Genomic DNA, 14,024 nt, shown 5'->3' on the forward strand with positions numbered 1-14,024 from the left:
TGACGAGGCTTTGTGCCAGGTCATGCGGAGAGCTTCATCCGTTGCTGTAGAGAACAGAGCATTTTTATCTCCTCACATACTCAAGACTAGAATAATCATTCCATCAGTCTGTAGTGAGACTGCAGCTAATGATGATTTTTATTTGCTAAGAAATGAAATTTCCTCAAGCCTGAGACAACATCTTCAAATTGCTTGTTTTCCCAAACCAACAGTCCAAAATACAGAAATATTCAACATACCCCCACACAAGGGCAGCCAATTATCTTTTATCTTGATTTATTTTCGGTCTTCTTTTTGATAAAACAATCATTTTGGTCTTAAAAATATCCTAGTATAGAAAACATCTTAATGTGTTAATTCCAACCAACATTTCAAAGATACAGTCTAAGGTTATAATGATGACAAATGTTTTTGAAACAATTATTATAAATATTAACTATTATATTGTTAGTATTTAGTTATTGTGAAATAATAGATGTTTTTTTATCAAAGGGAAGATGGACCAATCATGTAGACTGTAGTTTAATGACAGATTTTTCAGCTATTTTCAGTTTGTTTTTTTCTACAGATTCCTTTGATTTTCTTTAAGCGTTGCGCAATTTTTTATCTTAAGTCAAGGCAAATGTAGTCAGGTCATTAATGCTGTTTCATCAAAGACTGGTGGTCATTTTCTCAGTTGGTGTATAAATGTGTTCTAACGCATTTAAAAATGTGAAGCAAATATTAATGCGATGGTCACAGCATGCTCAGTCTTTCCTCAACCAACTGCAGTCCTCATTAGAACAACTTCTGGTGGCTGATCGTAAGACTGAGAGCACACAAATAAACACATGCACACGCACACACACACACACACACACACACACACACACACACACACACACACACACACACACACACACACACACACACAGTCCCTGGCCTTCCACATCAGTTCCTCCCTGTCAGAGCGAGCTCATTACCGCCAGAATCTGGCCCTCACACTGAGCGAGCCTGCTTTGCTATGCAGTGTTTTCACTCTGGCACAAAATGTCAGCTTGCTAAAAGCATCTGTGCTCCCTCCGCCCTGCTGAGAAGGAGAGGGAGGCAGAAAAAGCGAGAGATGGAGGAAGACGATGGGGAAAAGAAAGCAAATGTAGTTACACCAAAAGGCCACAGTGGAAATAAAAGGAGGGGTAAACAGCAAGCAGAATAAAAAGAAGCTGTTTTTCAGAGAAACGGAGGAGACGTCACAGCATGACTTTGCCATGAACTGTGTTTTATTTACCACCCACAGTATCATCTCCAAACTTTTTCTGTATCCCACTAAGTACAGTAGAGAGAATCACCATGGTATCCAATCTGTTATCAGTGACTTATGATTAGATATTCATTTTCTCTATAAATACGCCCACGCAGCAGAGTTAAACACACAGAGCCACACGTCGGTGGTGTTTTGATGTACGGGATGAGAGGAGGGAAACGACGATGATACAAGCTGCTCCAGTGCTCGGTGTACAATACAACACACAAGGAGACTGAAACACATAATGACAATGTATCCTGCTCTGTTAAGGAATACATTACATATACTGTCAACATGTGGAATCATAGTCAACATACAGCTACCAAGGCGGACATTTCATAATGTGGGCAGTGTGTGGGAGGCTAAACTGCAGTCTGCCAGTCTGCACTAAATAATCTTCAATCTGAATTGTTTCTGTTCTGATTCAGGCTGCCTACATTATCACAGTTAGTTAAGCTTTTTAAGAAGGCTAATGCTCATATTATGAGAGAATCAGGAGCTTCACAATTTAAAGTCTTGTCAGTGTCAGATATATTCCTCTTCTTGTAATTAGGATAAGGACGTGCTGTCTTAGTCTACACCTGTGCAGTGACTCGGATTGTAACCTTGACAACCGTGTGAAGGTCAGCGGGGGTGGGGGGGGGGGGGTCAACAGAGTGACTGCTGCCATGGTGATAGAGGAGAGAAAAGGGGATGCTGTGTCTATTGGTATTGAAGCATCCTTCACAGACTTTGGATATCAATATATCAATTGCTTTGGAAATAACAAGATATTTTGGGCGGTTCAAACGCTGTAAACTGATCCAACAAGCTCTTATTTTAAAACATACAAACCCCTGGTTAGTACTTTAATAAGGACACTAACGATTTACCTGGGATGTTGATTGACACGTGAATGGGATGATCCAAAAATTCTTTACTATAAGTCATATTAAAATTCTCTTGAGCCTCATTCAATCGCAGAGACTAGACACCAAATATACAACAACTATTATTTGATTAGATTTCTAGTATACTGGCTAATGCATAACTTCAAATATCCCACAGAAACACAACATAGACATTAAATAGTACAAAAGATCCAACAAAAATGTGGACTTTCTTCACCAGCCACTTTCAAATCTTTCGGCCACTTCCTGTTTTTCCGTGCTTACTATATGCCGGTCGACTCTCATAATCCTAAAAATGCTTTAACGCGGCCCAGCTTCCACTGTAAGAAGAAACACGTTTATCGCTGGCCAATGTCATGCACAGATAATTATATCCAATGTGAGTGTGACGGGATGGGCCCTGTTCCAATCTGCCCCAGATGGGCACCATCAGAGCCAGTGATGTGCAGCAGAGAGATCAGAGCTGGGAGCTCATCGATCCATTCCAGGTCATTAAACCCAAGAGTGGTGTTATCGGGCAAAGCACGGTCACCCAGCAGAGATCAATATCGGATAGAGAGATCTAGCATGAAGGGGGGGTTGAGATAACAGGAGGTGATTGTAGCTGGCTAAAAATATATATAGAAAGTTGAAACAGATGTAAATCGCATCAGGATGCCACAATCCCCACATTCTTGTGCAACGCTGTTCCACTGCTTTCATTTCGATAGTTCAAGAGAATAACTATCTGATGGATTTGTGCTAAAAGGATTGGATAATTACTATCAGTCGAAAAAAGACATTTAAAAAATGGTGCTTTGATTCGTGATGAAACATCTAATCGATGTGATTAGAAACTATGTGGGATAATATAAAAGAAACATTTTGAGTCCAACTTCTCAAACGTAATGGTTAGGTATTATTTGTGCTTTATTTCAATGTTGGATATAACTGTGTCTAGGCTCTTTGTTCAGTCGAATAAAACATGGATATCTGGGAAATTGAATACTTTTTTTCTGTTATCTGACCATTTATAGACATAGAGTTATGCAGCATTATGTGTTGCTATTTCTGAGATATCTTCTTTTTAGGCTTATGCCGTTTTTTTTGGGGCGGAGTTCCTATGTTCGAACCGATATTTAAAGATTAAGAAAAATGAATACTGTACAGTGTAAAATTAAAACTGAAAAAGGCAGTTGTTGTTATTTGCTAAATAAATCAAATTGACTACACCAGACGAAATGATTAATTTATTAAAAAAAATCTGGGAGTATGCCCCAATTCTAAAATCTCAAAAGGGAGAACACATGTTTACATCTCAGTGAGATCAAAATGAAAAGATAACAGTAATGCAAAGAGGTCAGGAGAGAGGAATAGATAGGGAGATAGGAAGGGAGAGATTATTTGAGTAGGTTGGCCTGCGTGAGGATTAAAGACGGGCCATCTGCCACTAGGATTCTAGCCCTACAGACAGATAGAAAATGAAGGGAAGATGTACATGTATGCAAAACCCACATACTACACATACCTAAACACAGTGAGGCAAAGATTAAACTCACACATGAGTGAAGACATCGTGGCCTGAATCAAACTATTAAAACTGGCTAAATGTTGGTTTACATTTTTGAATAAGTGGCCATGGTAGACTAAATGCTCAATGACATTTAATACAAACTTGACATTTAAAAAATGGTTTTGTATCGCAGCATTCTATCTTTCTTGACTATCCATGCAGCACAGAGATAGATTTAGCTCAAGGTAAAGAAAGTTCTTCTTCTGTCCTTTTCCTTCTCTCCTTATTCCTCTCCGGCATTACAATCCAGCAGAATGACATTCCGACCCTGTCCCATGCCAACCTCACCCTCCCTCCCTTTTCCACCGTCCCCTCTCGCCAATGGCCGATTCTGCATACACTCAGTCCAACAGCTCCTCCCCCATTTCTGTCCGCACCAGACAGAGAAAGGCAACCGGGGAGTGTACTCTGCTCTTTACTGCTCCCCTCCCTCCCTTTTTTTCTCTCTCTCCCATTCTCCCACCCCTCCTCCAGTTTCTCTCTTGCTCCCCTCCCTCTTTCAGCTTTGGGGAAGCAGCGATCAGACCCTGTCGTTCAGTTTTAGCAAACAGACACACCAGAAAAACAACAGAAAACAGACATAGGAAGCAGAGGGTAAGAACTGAATTGAAGAAAAGGCAGACAAGAGAATTGACCTTTTTTAGTTTGGATCAAAGAGTGGGTGAGAACCCCTCCTCTCCTCTCTGCTGGAATACTGCAGGGCTGGGAATCCTATCCCTGTCCCGCTTCTCTTCCCGTTCCCCAAGCTCAGCCAGCTTCGCCCTAGGATGCTTTGAAGGATGGTCCACCAGGAAAACTGTTCTTACAAGGTAGTTCTCAGAGCTTCATGACACATCACATACATTCATTTCATTTGCCAATGTCTTTGCCGTCTTGACAGACACAAGCTGAGCCTGAATGTTTTATCTCCTCAGTTGAGTTTACCATCACATTTAAACTAGGACATTGTTGCACATGTGTAGACGTATTTGTTTGTCTTTTGTGGTTAGGTGATTGTGTTGTGAATCTGATGGCTGGCTGGTTGCTAAGAGAGCAGTTGACTCAAGGGAATAATGTCTTTCCTCCCCTCCTACTCCTCCTCATCCAGCATAATCAATCCATGTCAAGAAGGCATGTAACTGCAAGTTCACAATGTTGTGAATAGACACTTTGGGTGCAAGTGTATTCTGTGCTGTGAGTTGTATGTAGGAGATGCATATTGTTGAGAGTATGGTGCATATTGAAATGGAGAATTTAAATGTGAATGGTTGCTTCTAGGGTTGTGCCAATGTGTGCAGGCATGTTGTGTATGAGTTTGTGTGGTGGGGCATGTGAAAGCAATGTTCCACTTAATCTAGACAGGAGTTGGGAGGAATGAAGGAGTCGTGATTAAAGGAAAGCACTGCATCCCAGCTGTAGATCTGTTTTTTCTGTAACCAGCGCTGCTTGGGAAAGAAAGTCTGCAATGCAGTAGAGATACAGAGTGGGAACAAGCAGAGAGGTAGATGAAAGGCACACGATATGAGCTGAATATGGGGAAGGCCTCCAAGGGGAAAGATGGAGTTTCTTTTGATGGGGGAAACAAGTGTAGAAGAATCAGGGAGTGATGCACGAAAAGCTGCTGCAGAGAAACTGATGAAGGAGACATGAGGGTCCTTCAGAGATGTATGGGCACTTAAAGTGTTTTTTCAACATTGAGAAAACTTGAGTCCAAGTTCATTCTCCATCATTTCCCCTGGGTCTAAATGGAGAAGCATTGTTGTGAATGCATTTTAACATGATATTTTGTGTGTAGTTTTGTAGTTACAGTGCAAGTGCTTACCTCACTGGCTTCATAAACATTTATAAAAGGAGATTTCTTGTCAGCTCTGTCTGATGCCCCCAATACTGGAGATTAGGTTTGAAATGAATTGCCCTCAAGTTTCTAGTTTCTGCTGTAATAAAACCTCAAAAACACTCAAATCATTCCCAAAAAAAATGAACTTCTACATGTCAGGAGGATAGATGGGTGCTTGTGTGGGTAAGGGAACAGTTGTGTTATGGGATAAGGATTTGCTGCCTTGTTTCGTAGAAGATAAAAGCTAGATGGAGTGACAGAAGGATTGCAGGAAAGAATAGCAGAGCAGCAGATAAGCAAAGAAAAGTGACGCCACAGGGCTAGTGGAGACAGCAGATGAAAGGCAGAGATGAAACATCATCAAAATAAGTATTGGCAACACAGGCTGAGGTAAAAGAACGAAAGAAGAAGAACGCCATATACATACTTCTGAGGGAAATGAGATCATGCATAGCAATGATGGAAAACATTATTGATATCAGTTAAATATAAGAAGAAGTTTATTGTCGACAGATGTAAAGAAAGTGAACTAAGCCGAGGTGGCTTTAATGCAAGAGGTGTACCAGAAACAGGAAGATGTAACGAATAAGAATGAATGAGAGTGGTAAGCAGAACAGAGGGTTCAGGCTCTGATAGCAGCGACTCTCTAGAGGCCCCTCAATTAGACTGGTAACCTGGCAACCAGCAGGCAGCCAGCGCCCCTCGTACACATAAAACACACACACACACATGGAGGGATGGAAAGAGGCAAAGCGAGATGGGGGGAAAGAACAGATGAATCATAGAGGAGATGAAACAAGGGATTTAATTAAGGGTTAATATGGGAAGGGAGTAAACAGACAAAGTGGAAAAAGAGTGCGGCATGCTGGGTGTTTCCCTCTATTTCTGTTTGTCTTGTGGGACAGTCCATGTCTTGAGGCGATCTCTGTTTTTTAGTATCATTGTTTTCCTCTGCTTTAATTAGGATGTGGTCCTGGTCTTTCTGTCTTTGGCTGAAGGAAAGCGAACAGTCAAAACAGGCCAAGAAAAAGAAACATGAGATATTGAATGTCTTTCCCTACCCCATCATGTTTAAGGTGAGCTCTCACTTAGTGTCAGAAGCCATTAGTTAATTAAGTCACAGGCCGACCCTGGGAGAACCAATAAAGCATCCATTTGACCCATTGTCAACCAAAACCATCTATAAATTGAAGCCATGTCGGATAAATAAACAAATAAAGCATGAGGCCAAAAAGAGAACATTTTATGATCGCTGTCCTCTACATCCTGATGCTGCAGTTCATTTAAGATCTTAGGGATCTTAAGCTAGCTAAACGCATGCAGTGTGTTTTCTACAGTCTGAGGTCTCAATATGTCATCCTGTTTTCAGATTCTCATGTAAATTTATAAATCTTGCAGCGGCGTATTGCTGTCAGCAGCACTATCAGCAGGATGAAGGGTGATGGGGAGATTTATCGGGTTGGCCCGTAGGAAGACTGTGAGCATGCCAAGGCCTCACAGCTCTGATTGAACGCTGAACATTGTCAAACAAAGTATTTTTGTGTATGTGTATTTTCAATTTATCCTCAACAACTGTGAGCAGTTTGTAATGCTTGGCTAGAGAGGAGTGAAGGAGAGCTCTGGTGTCTGTGACACAGTAAATGAGGTGTGGCCCGATGAATTATAAATGGGGACCAGCAGATGAGTAGATACCACTGATGGATCGTGGTAGCGTTACAGAATGGATCAATAAGGCGAGACAGTAAACATATAGTATGGAAATACGGACAATAACAAATGAGTTTAGTTTGCCAGGAAGTCGTTTTAGCATGTAAACTCCTTCTGACAGTGTCATTACAAATACATATTTTTTACTCTGTACAGATTCACACTGACATGTTTCCCATAATACACCATCATGAAAGAGACATCTGATGACAGGACACCTCAAACTGCAAACAAGGTCAGGTTAATTGTTAGTTGCATGAGAAGGATATTAACTCGTAAGCTATGAAAACAATTATTGGACTGAAAAAGCACCATCCTAGACTCCTATAACTATTTCCAAAAATACATCCATGGTCTCTAGTCATTATGTTAAGCCGTGTTTAACATGTCCCTTGTCCAGCTCTGAAATAATAAAACAGACATAAAAAAACTCCCCAAACAAAACCTGGTCATAAAAAAAAAACTAGTCATACTGTAATGAATCAGACAAACTTATGAGAATATATGAGACTGTGCAGTGAGGTATGATTATCCCATATATCAGAGATTTGCTGGGCAGCATACTTTTTAATCTAATATTATACAATTTGCCAAATCTTCAGCCCTCAAACTCCGGGCTCTGTGTTAGTGAGCAGACTTCCTGATGGGTGGCCTCATGCTCCCTTTTGCAGCCCAATTTGTTTGGAACACACAGCATCGCCATGGAGAAATTCTTACCACGTTGCTATGGCAGCAGCCCCCGTTCTTTTCCTCCTCTTTCCAAAATAAGATCTTGTGAGTCTTTAGCACAGTTCCTTGATCTGGTGTTATAATACTGTATAACCATAGACATTACAGATACAGACACCTGAAAGCAAACAGGGATTGGGGCTGATATAAAGAGCGAGTGTATTACAGGTTTAGGTGTCTTCGTACCACACACACACACACACACACACACACACACACACACACACACACACACACACACACACACACACACACACACACACACACACACACACAGACATACAGTGCCATTGGCCTTGGATCGCGGGCTTACAGGAGGTGCCAGGAACCCTCTCTCCCACAGTCACCCTCTGTTCACTTGGAACAATAAGCCATTCTGTGCATGTATGTCTCTCTCTTTTTCTCGCTGTTTCTCTCTGTCTCGCTGTTTCTCAGCTGACCCGGCAGTCAAGCATCAGAAGAATTAACCTTTGTGTGTGTCTCAAATATGCACCTGAAAGTATCCCCAGTCTTTGCCCTTGAACTAAGAGTGTGTATGTGTATGTAGAGTCCCTTTGCCATTGCCCATCGATCACCCTTCCCTTTCATCCTCCTATCCCATTTGATTCAGCTCTGACTTCACCTACACGATGAAGTCAGCCTCAGTAATGAGAATCAAAGGGGCAGACCCCACCCTTCAGTGTTTTATGTGTGTGTGTTTGTGCGTGAGTGCGTCTGTGTGTGTGCGCGTGTGTGCGCGTGCTTGCATGCGTGTGTCCAGCAGTAGTCCAGGGAGAGTGGATTCAGGAAACAGCCAGACAATTCGCTCTACTCTACCCATAATCCTTAGGGATCAGCACTGAATCAAACCCACTTCCTGTTTTTCCATTTAACCCCTGTGTGTGTTTTGTGTGTGTTTTGTATGTGTGTGTTCTGTGTGTGCGCGTGTGTGTGCTTCTGTTTAGATGATCTTTGATGTTATCATGCAAATGCATTATTTCCCCACTGACTTTATCTCTGAATTTCTCCCTTATTTTCGTCTCCTCTCTCTTGGCAGAGTAACAAATGAATGTGACTCATGTGCATCAGTATTCATTGGAGTTCTCTTGCCTCTTGTCTTTGTCTTATCCACTCTTTTTGTAACCCTGTTGTCCTTGACTTTCTATTTCATCTCTTATTTGTCATCATCACTGTCATCCCGTTAGATCATCTCAGAATGCTTCATCCTCTGACTCGTGCTTTAGGTGGATGACTGAAGCTTACAAAAAACTTTTAAGAAGAATTCATGTACAGTATATTTATAGTTGAGGTTAAATGCTAAGCTACTGTTTCATTGAAATAATGGTAGGTTTCCAATTACTTGCATTTTTCATCCCAGCCATGCAGCAAGCTAGCCTTTAACTGAAGATAACTACACATAAATCAATAAAATACCTGACTTTATTACTTAAATAATGGCACAACCACTGCAATGCATAATGAATTCTGCACTTTAAAGGAAGATATACAAGCTGGCTGCATAGTAAAAGCCTGAATAAAATACAGTTAGCTTATCAATCAAGAGAAATCATCAGTAGTTGCAACCCACAGTAATGCTATCCCCTCTTTTGGTGCATTTGAATTATGAGTTCATTTCCATTTGAACATTGAAATTGTTTTCACATTTTTGTGTGTAACCAGTTGATGGTTTGTGTGAACTCATGTTCCCCTGCTGTGTGATTCTGCTGCCATATGTGGACATCATTTTTCTGTCTGGGCGGCTATGACAAATATATGAGTCACGGGTCGATAACGTCTCGCTAAGATGAGATCATTACACACCGTAGAGAGCTCAGATTGAAAATGTAAGTCACTGATACAAGGCACAAGCAATCTCTGTGTATCTCAGTGAGTGGCTTTGTGTGTATAAGTGTTTGTGAGCCAGGCTAATGGTCCATTGTGCTCTGTCAGGGTTTATTTAGCTGGCCGGGGCTGCTGGATTTTGAGTCCAGACAGGGCCCTATTTTTACCTTAGTAGGAAAGAACCACACTACCTCCTCTGTTAGATAAACACACACATTTTCACATTTCATTTCGCCTAAAATATGTAGGCTAATCTACATTTAAAGTTAATCTCTCTTTTGAAAAACATACACAGAATTGTAAGCCATTGCAGATAAGAGGGTTAGGAAGCTTAAAAGACAAAAACATCTAAGAAGAGTCCTTGGTGTAACAGAGGGAGAATAAATATAGACAGACAGAGAGAGATAGTGTCCAGAAGAGGCTCCAGACACACCAATAGTCATCTAAACACACACACATGGGCAGGCTCAACACAAGTACATTGCCCCAAACACACACACTAACACATTTGTGGCTATCCCATGGCTGAGGTGTTTCTTTCCAAACTGGTTGTGAACAGCTGCTGTCCTCACGTCAGGGCGTTAAAACGGGAAAAAAAACACCAGTGTGAGTTTCACCCTCTCCCTCTCTGTTGCTCACTCTGGCTGTGAGAGGCCGCCCTGACCAGAGGGTGGAAGGTAGGGAGGGTCTAAAGGGGCCTTACCTCTGACCATTGTGCTTTCACAATCCTGTGGGAAGTGCTGAGGAGAGAGTGGAATAGTCAGGAAGTGCTGAGGAGTGGGAGAGGAACGGTGTCACAACATGTAAGAGAAAGACAAGGAGAAGGCACCAGGAGAGGAGTAGAGTTTCCTTTCAAATGTTGTGTTGTCAGACCATGGCAGGGGAGTGTTGGCTGAGAATATGATGCATACTGACTGGGATACACCAAGAGCTGGTCTGGACTAACTTACTGACTAGGGGGTAGAGAGGAAAAGACAGGAAGACAAGGAGGGAGGGAAGATGAGGGAGGCGCTGGATAATATGGATGGATTTGGTGGAGTGGATGATGTCATCAGGCGAACGTCAAGCCTCATCCTCAATGATGGCTACAAAGAGGTAAAGGACCACGTTGTGGTTTATAAATCCAATCAATTGAAATGAATGCTTACTGAGGGCTACTGGAAAAAAACAATGTGGTCAATGGATGTGGAATATTTTTGGTCTGACATATAACTATGTTTAATTTGATGGTTTGGACAGTGTCTGCCAAATATGTGAACACATATAAATCTACTTTTTGTTCAAAATGTCTTTCATAGAGTTAGATGAGCAGATGGATACTGCTCTCATGTCTTTGATATGAAGTTAAAGCCAGCAGCAGGTTAACTTAGCTTTCGGAGATACTTACTCAAAGCTGGGGAAAATAGCCAGCTTTGCTCAGTCTAGAGATTCCCTATATAATACCAGAACCTCTGCTAAACTGCTAATTACTCAAATGCAGATTTTGGTATTTTTTGCAAGAGCCCTTTTAGCTGTTAAAAGTGTATTCATCGATATTACTTTAAAAGTGTGTTGTGTGTACTATATTTAACATAACTCAAAGACTTAGACTGACGTAATGCTTGAAGTTTGGGTATTAAAGTGGTTAGATATTTTGGGCAAAGCTATGACATAATGGCGTGAGTAACAAGGCTTTTAGCCTCAAATCTGCTGCAGTCTTTAGGAGAAAAAAAGAGATTCCTCTACTGAATCTTTTCCCACAAATCCATATTCTGGTCTTCTAACAGAGAGAAGCTCGAATGTCACTTGGAGATCCATTGTCTTGTCTAAACCCACTTCATGCTCCTCATCTCTCCTCCCTCCCTTTGTCATTCTCCGCCTTTTCTTTTTTATTCCACTAAAACCCTCCCCCACTTCTTTTACCACCACTACACAAACTCGTATAAAGCCTCCCACCACTTGCTGAGTTTTTCTCTTCCAATTTGAATGACAGGAACAGCCTGGCACTGACCTGAGGCTGAACTATATGAGCGGTCGGGAGTCAGGTGCCTTATCTGGGATGGAATGTTGCACTGCCTAGACAGACAGGTCTCAGATAGCACGGAAAGAGAGAAGGTCTCACACACAGGATATGGACTTTGAGTCTGCATACTTAAAGGAATAGTTGAACACTTCCCCCCTGCTTCCAGTCTTACCAAGTTCACCTACAACTGTCTGCTAACAGTTATGCAATTGGTCTTGTTTTAATCAAGGAAAGATCATACATTTATTAGATTCAATTTTAATCCAACCAAAGCCTACAAGAACATTTATGTGAAGCTATTCAGCACATATCACACACACACACACACACACACACACACACACACACACACACACACACACACACACACACACACACACAGGAGACACTGTGACCTTGTATCTGTTTGTAGAGCTGTGAGCTCAGCGGCGGCTCACTGTCAGGCCTGAAAAACATATCAATGTATTCTTCCAATTCTTTCAAACGCACTTGCGCATATCACTCTTGGTTCACTTTAATAGACTCATAGCCCTGATTTACAATATCTGGTATTTGTGTGTGCATGTGCGCATGTGTTTGGGTTCACAGAGAACAGTTGGTTCCTGTGTTCAACATGGAATGAGGTATGAGCAAGTGAAAAGAGAGGAAGAAAGAAGTATTAATAGATGAGTTGGACCTGGCGTTTTGGAGTAGGACAGAAATCCGTGGGCAAACAGAGATCAGATCTTAACCACTAAATAATTCTGGCCACAAGAGCCAGCATTTTAGCAGAATATGCTATTTGTTATAGATAATTAAATCCATCTCCCTTGTCCCTTGTCTAATTTTTCAGGGAAGATTTCAGGGCTCAAAACAAGCACCCTCGAGATCTGTGGATGAATGGTTGTTTTGCAGAGTTGAGGAGAAAATGTCTTTGTCAATGTGGGTTTTCCAGCAGAGGAAATTGCCTTGTGAATTTTAGGAAAAACACAAATTACCCCAATTGTGTTCCCTCCAATCTAATTTGGCGCTCAAGGCCAGGAAATGAGGGAGGTGGTTAAGACTGTCACTCATTCTGTCTCTCTCTCTCTCACTATTCCACTTTACACATGCAATGTTAACGCAATGGATCCTGCAATTTCTATGTCTATGTGAAAGTTTGATTTGCCACCTCATGATTTGATACCGTTTTATAAGAAGCTCTAGTAAAAAAAATGACCCTGTAAGGTTCTCAAAAGGTTAGAATAACATCATGCATGTCAGTTTAAGTGAGTGAGCCAATCAAAGGAGCAGAAAGTTTGTTTATTTTTGGCCCATGAAATACAAGATTGCATTTCATTCACACTGAACTCAAATTGTAATTGTGTGAAGTCACACCTGGATGAGGAGCACACATGTGGAAACTGTGAACATGACACAAGTTGATTGCCTCCTGCATAAAAAGGCTCTAATAATTCATCTATTTTACTTCCAATAAAGGTATAACATTGAGATTTACATAATAGCACATGTAAATTAGAACGACAAGAAGACAGAGTGAGCTTGGTTGAAAGGCAGGACCATCTGTATGCTACCCATCTCGCACATCCGCCGCTCAGTGGCTTATTCCACACCTTTGTAAATGGTTTATTGGGCTTCCATGATGACTGCTTTACCACACACAGCCCACCCAGTCACAAACACAAGCACACAATACAAACATACCGTATAACAGATTATGTAAATACAAAGACAGGATGTTGGTTTGTCAGGCAGGTGTCGGATGCAAAGATGGTGTCCTGCAAACAAATCCAACTGCCGAACAATGGTAACGTCTGACCAGCAGTGCTTTATTCCTCCTTTTTTATGAGAAGTTGAAGTATTACGGCCCGTCCACACTACAGCTTCGACAGCTTCAAAAACGGTTTCCAACGCGTCTGCCCATTCACTTTGAATGGGGTGACGTCACGTTGCCTCGCTTTTCGCCGAACCGAATTGTGAGTAGCAGAGCGGAGCTTTCCTGGCGTTTCAGGCTGCAAAAGTTGAACAATGTTCAACTTCTGAAGCCGGAGACGCCGGAGTAGCCAGCGTCAGCCAATCAAATCCCGTTTATGCAAATCTGACAGTTCAAGCGCTAGCCAATCAAACCGCGTGCAAGCTGGGAGAGCCAGACCGCAGTTCATTTCCTCATATTCCAAACGAGAAATTACGGTAGCAAATCACCCGGTCCTTTACGACCACAACTATTTACTGGGATACAAACC

General features: G+C 41.7%; 1 protein-coding gene across 2 annotated transcripts in view; it reads left to right on the plus strand.

Annotated features, from left to right (window-relative positions):
- The first annotated feature begins 4,201 nt into the window (after window positions 1–4,201).
- The window catches only part of schip1 (schwannomin interacting protein 1), a 26,672-nt gene continuing 16,849 nt past the window's right edge, over window positions 4,202–14,024 (plus strand). Inside the window, exon 1 of one of the 2 annotated variants that reach the window (XM_010781342.1) lies at window positions 4,202–4,536. In XM_010781342.1, coding sequence (XP_010779644.1) covers window positions 4,507–4,536 — 30 coding nt within the window. In that variant the 5' untranslated portion in view covers window positions 4,202–4,506. Of the gene's footprint in view, window positions 4,537–10,534; window positions 10,896–14,024 lie in introns of those variants that run through there. The other variant, XM_010781341.1, reaches the window with a different exon arrangement.

This window comes from Notothenia coriiceps, unplaced genomic scaffold, assembly GCF_000735185.1.
Source record: "Notothenia coriiceps isolate Sejong01 unplaced genomic scaffold, NC01 NC01_scaffold00023139, whole genome shotgun sequence".
Lineage (NCBI taxonomy): Eukaryota > Metazoa > Chordata > Actinopteri > Perciformes > Nototheniidae > Notothenia > Notothenia coriiceps.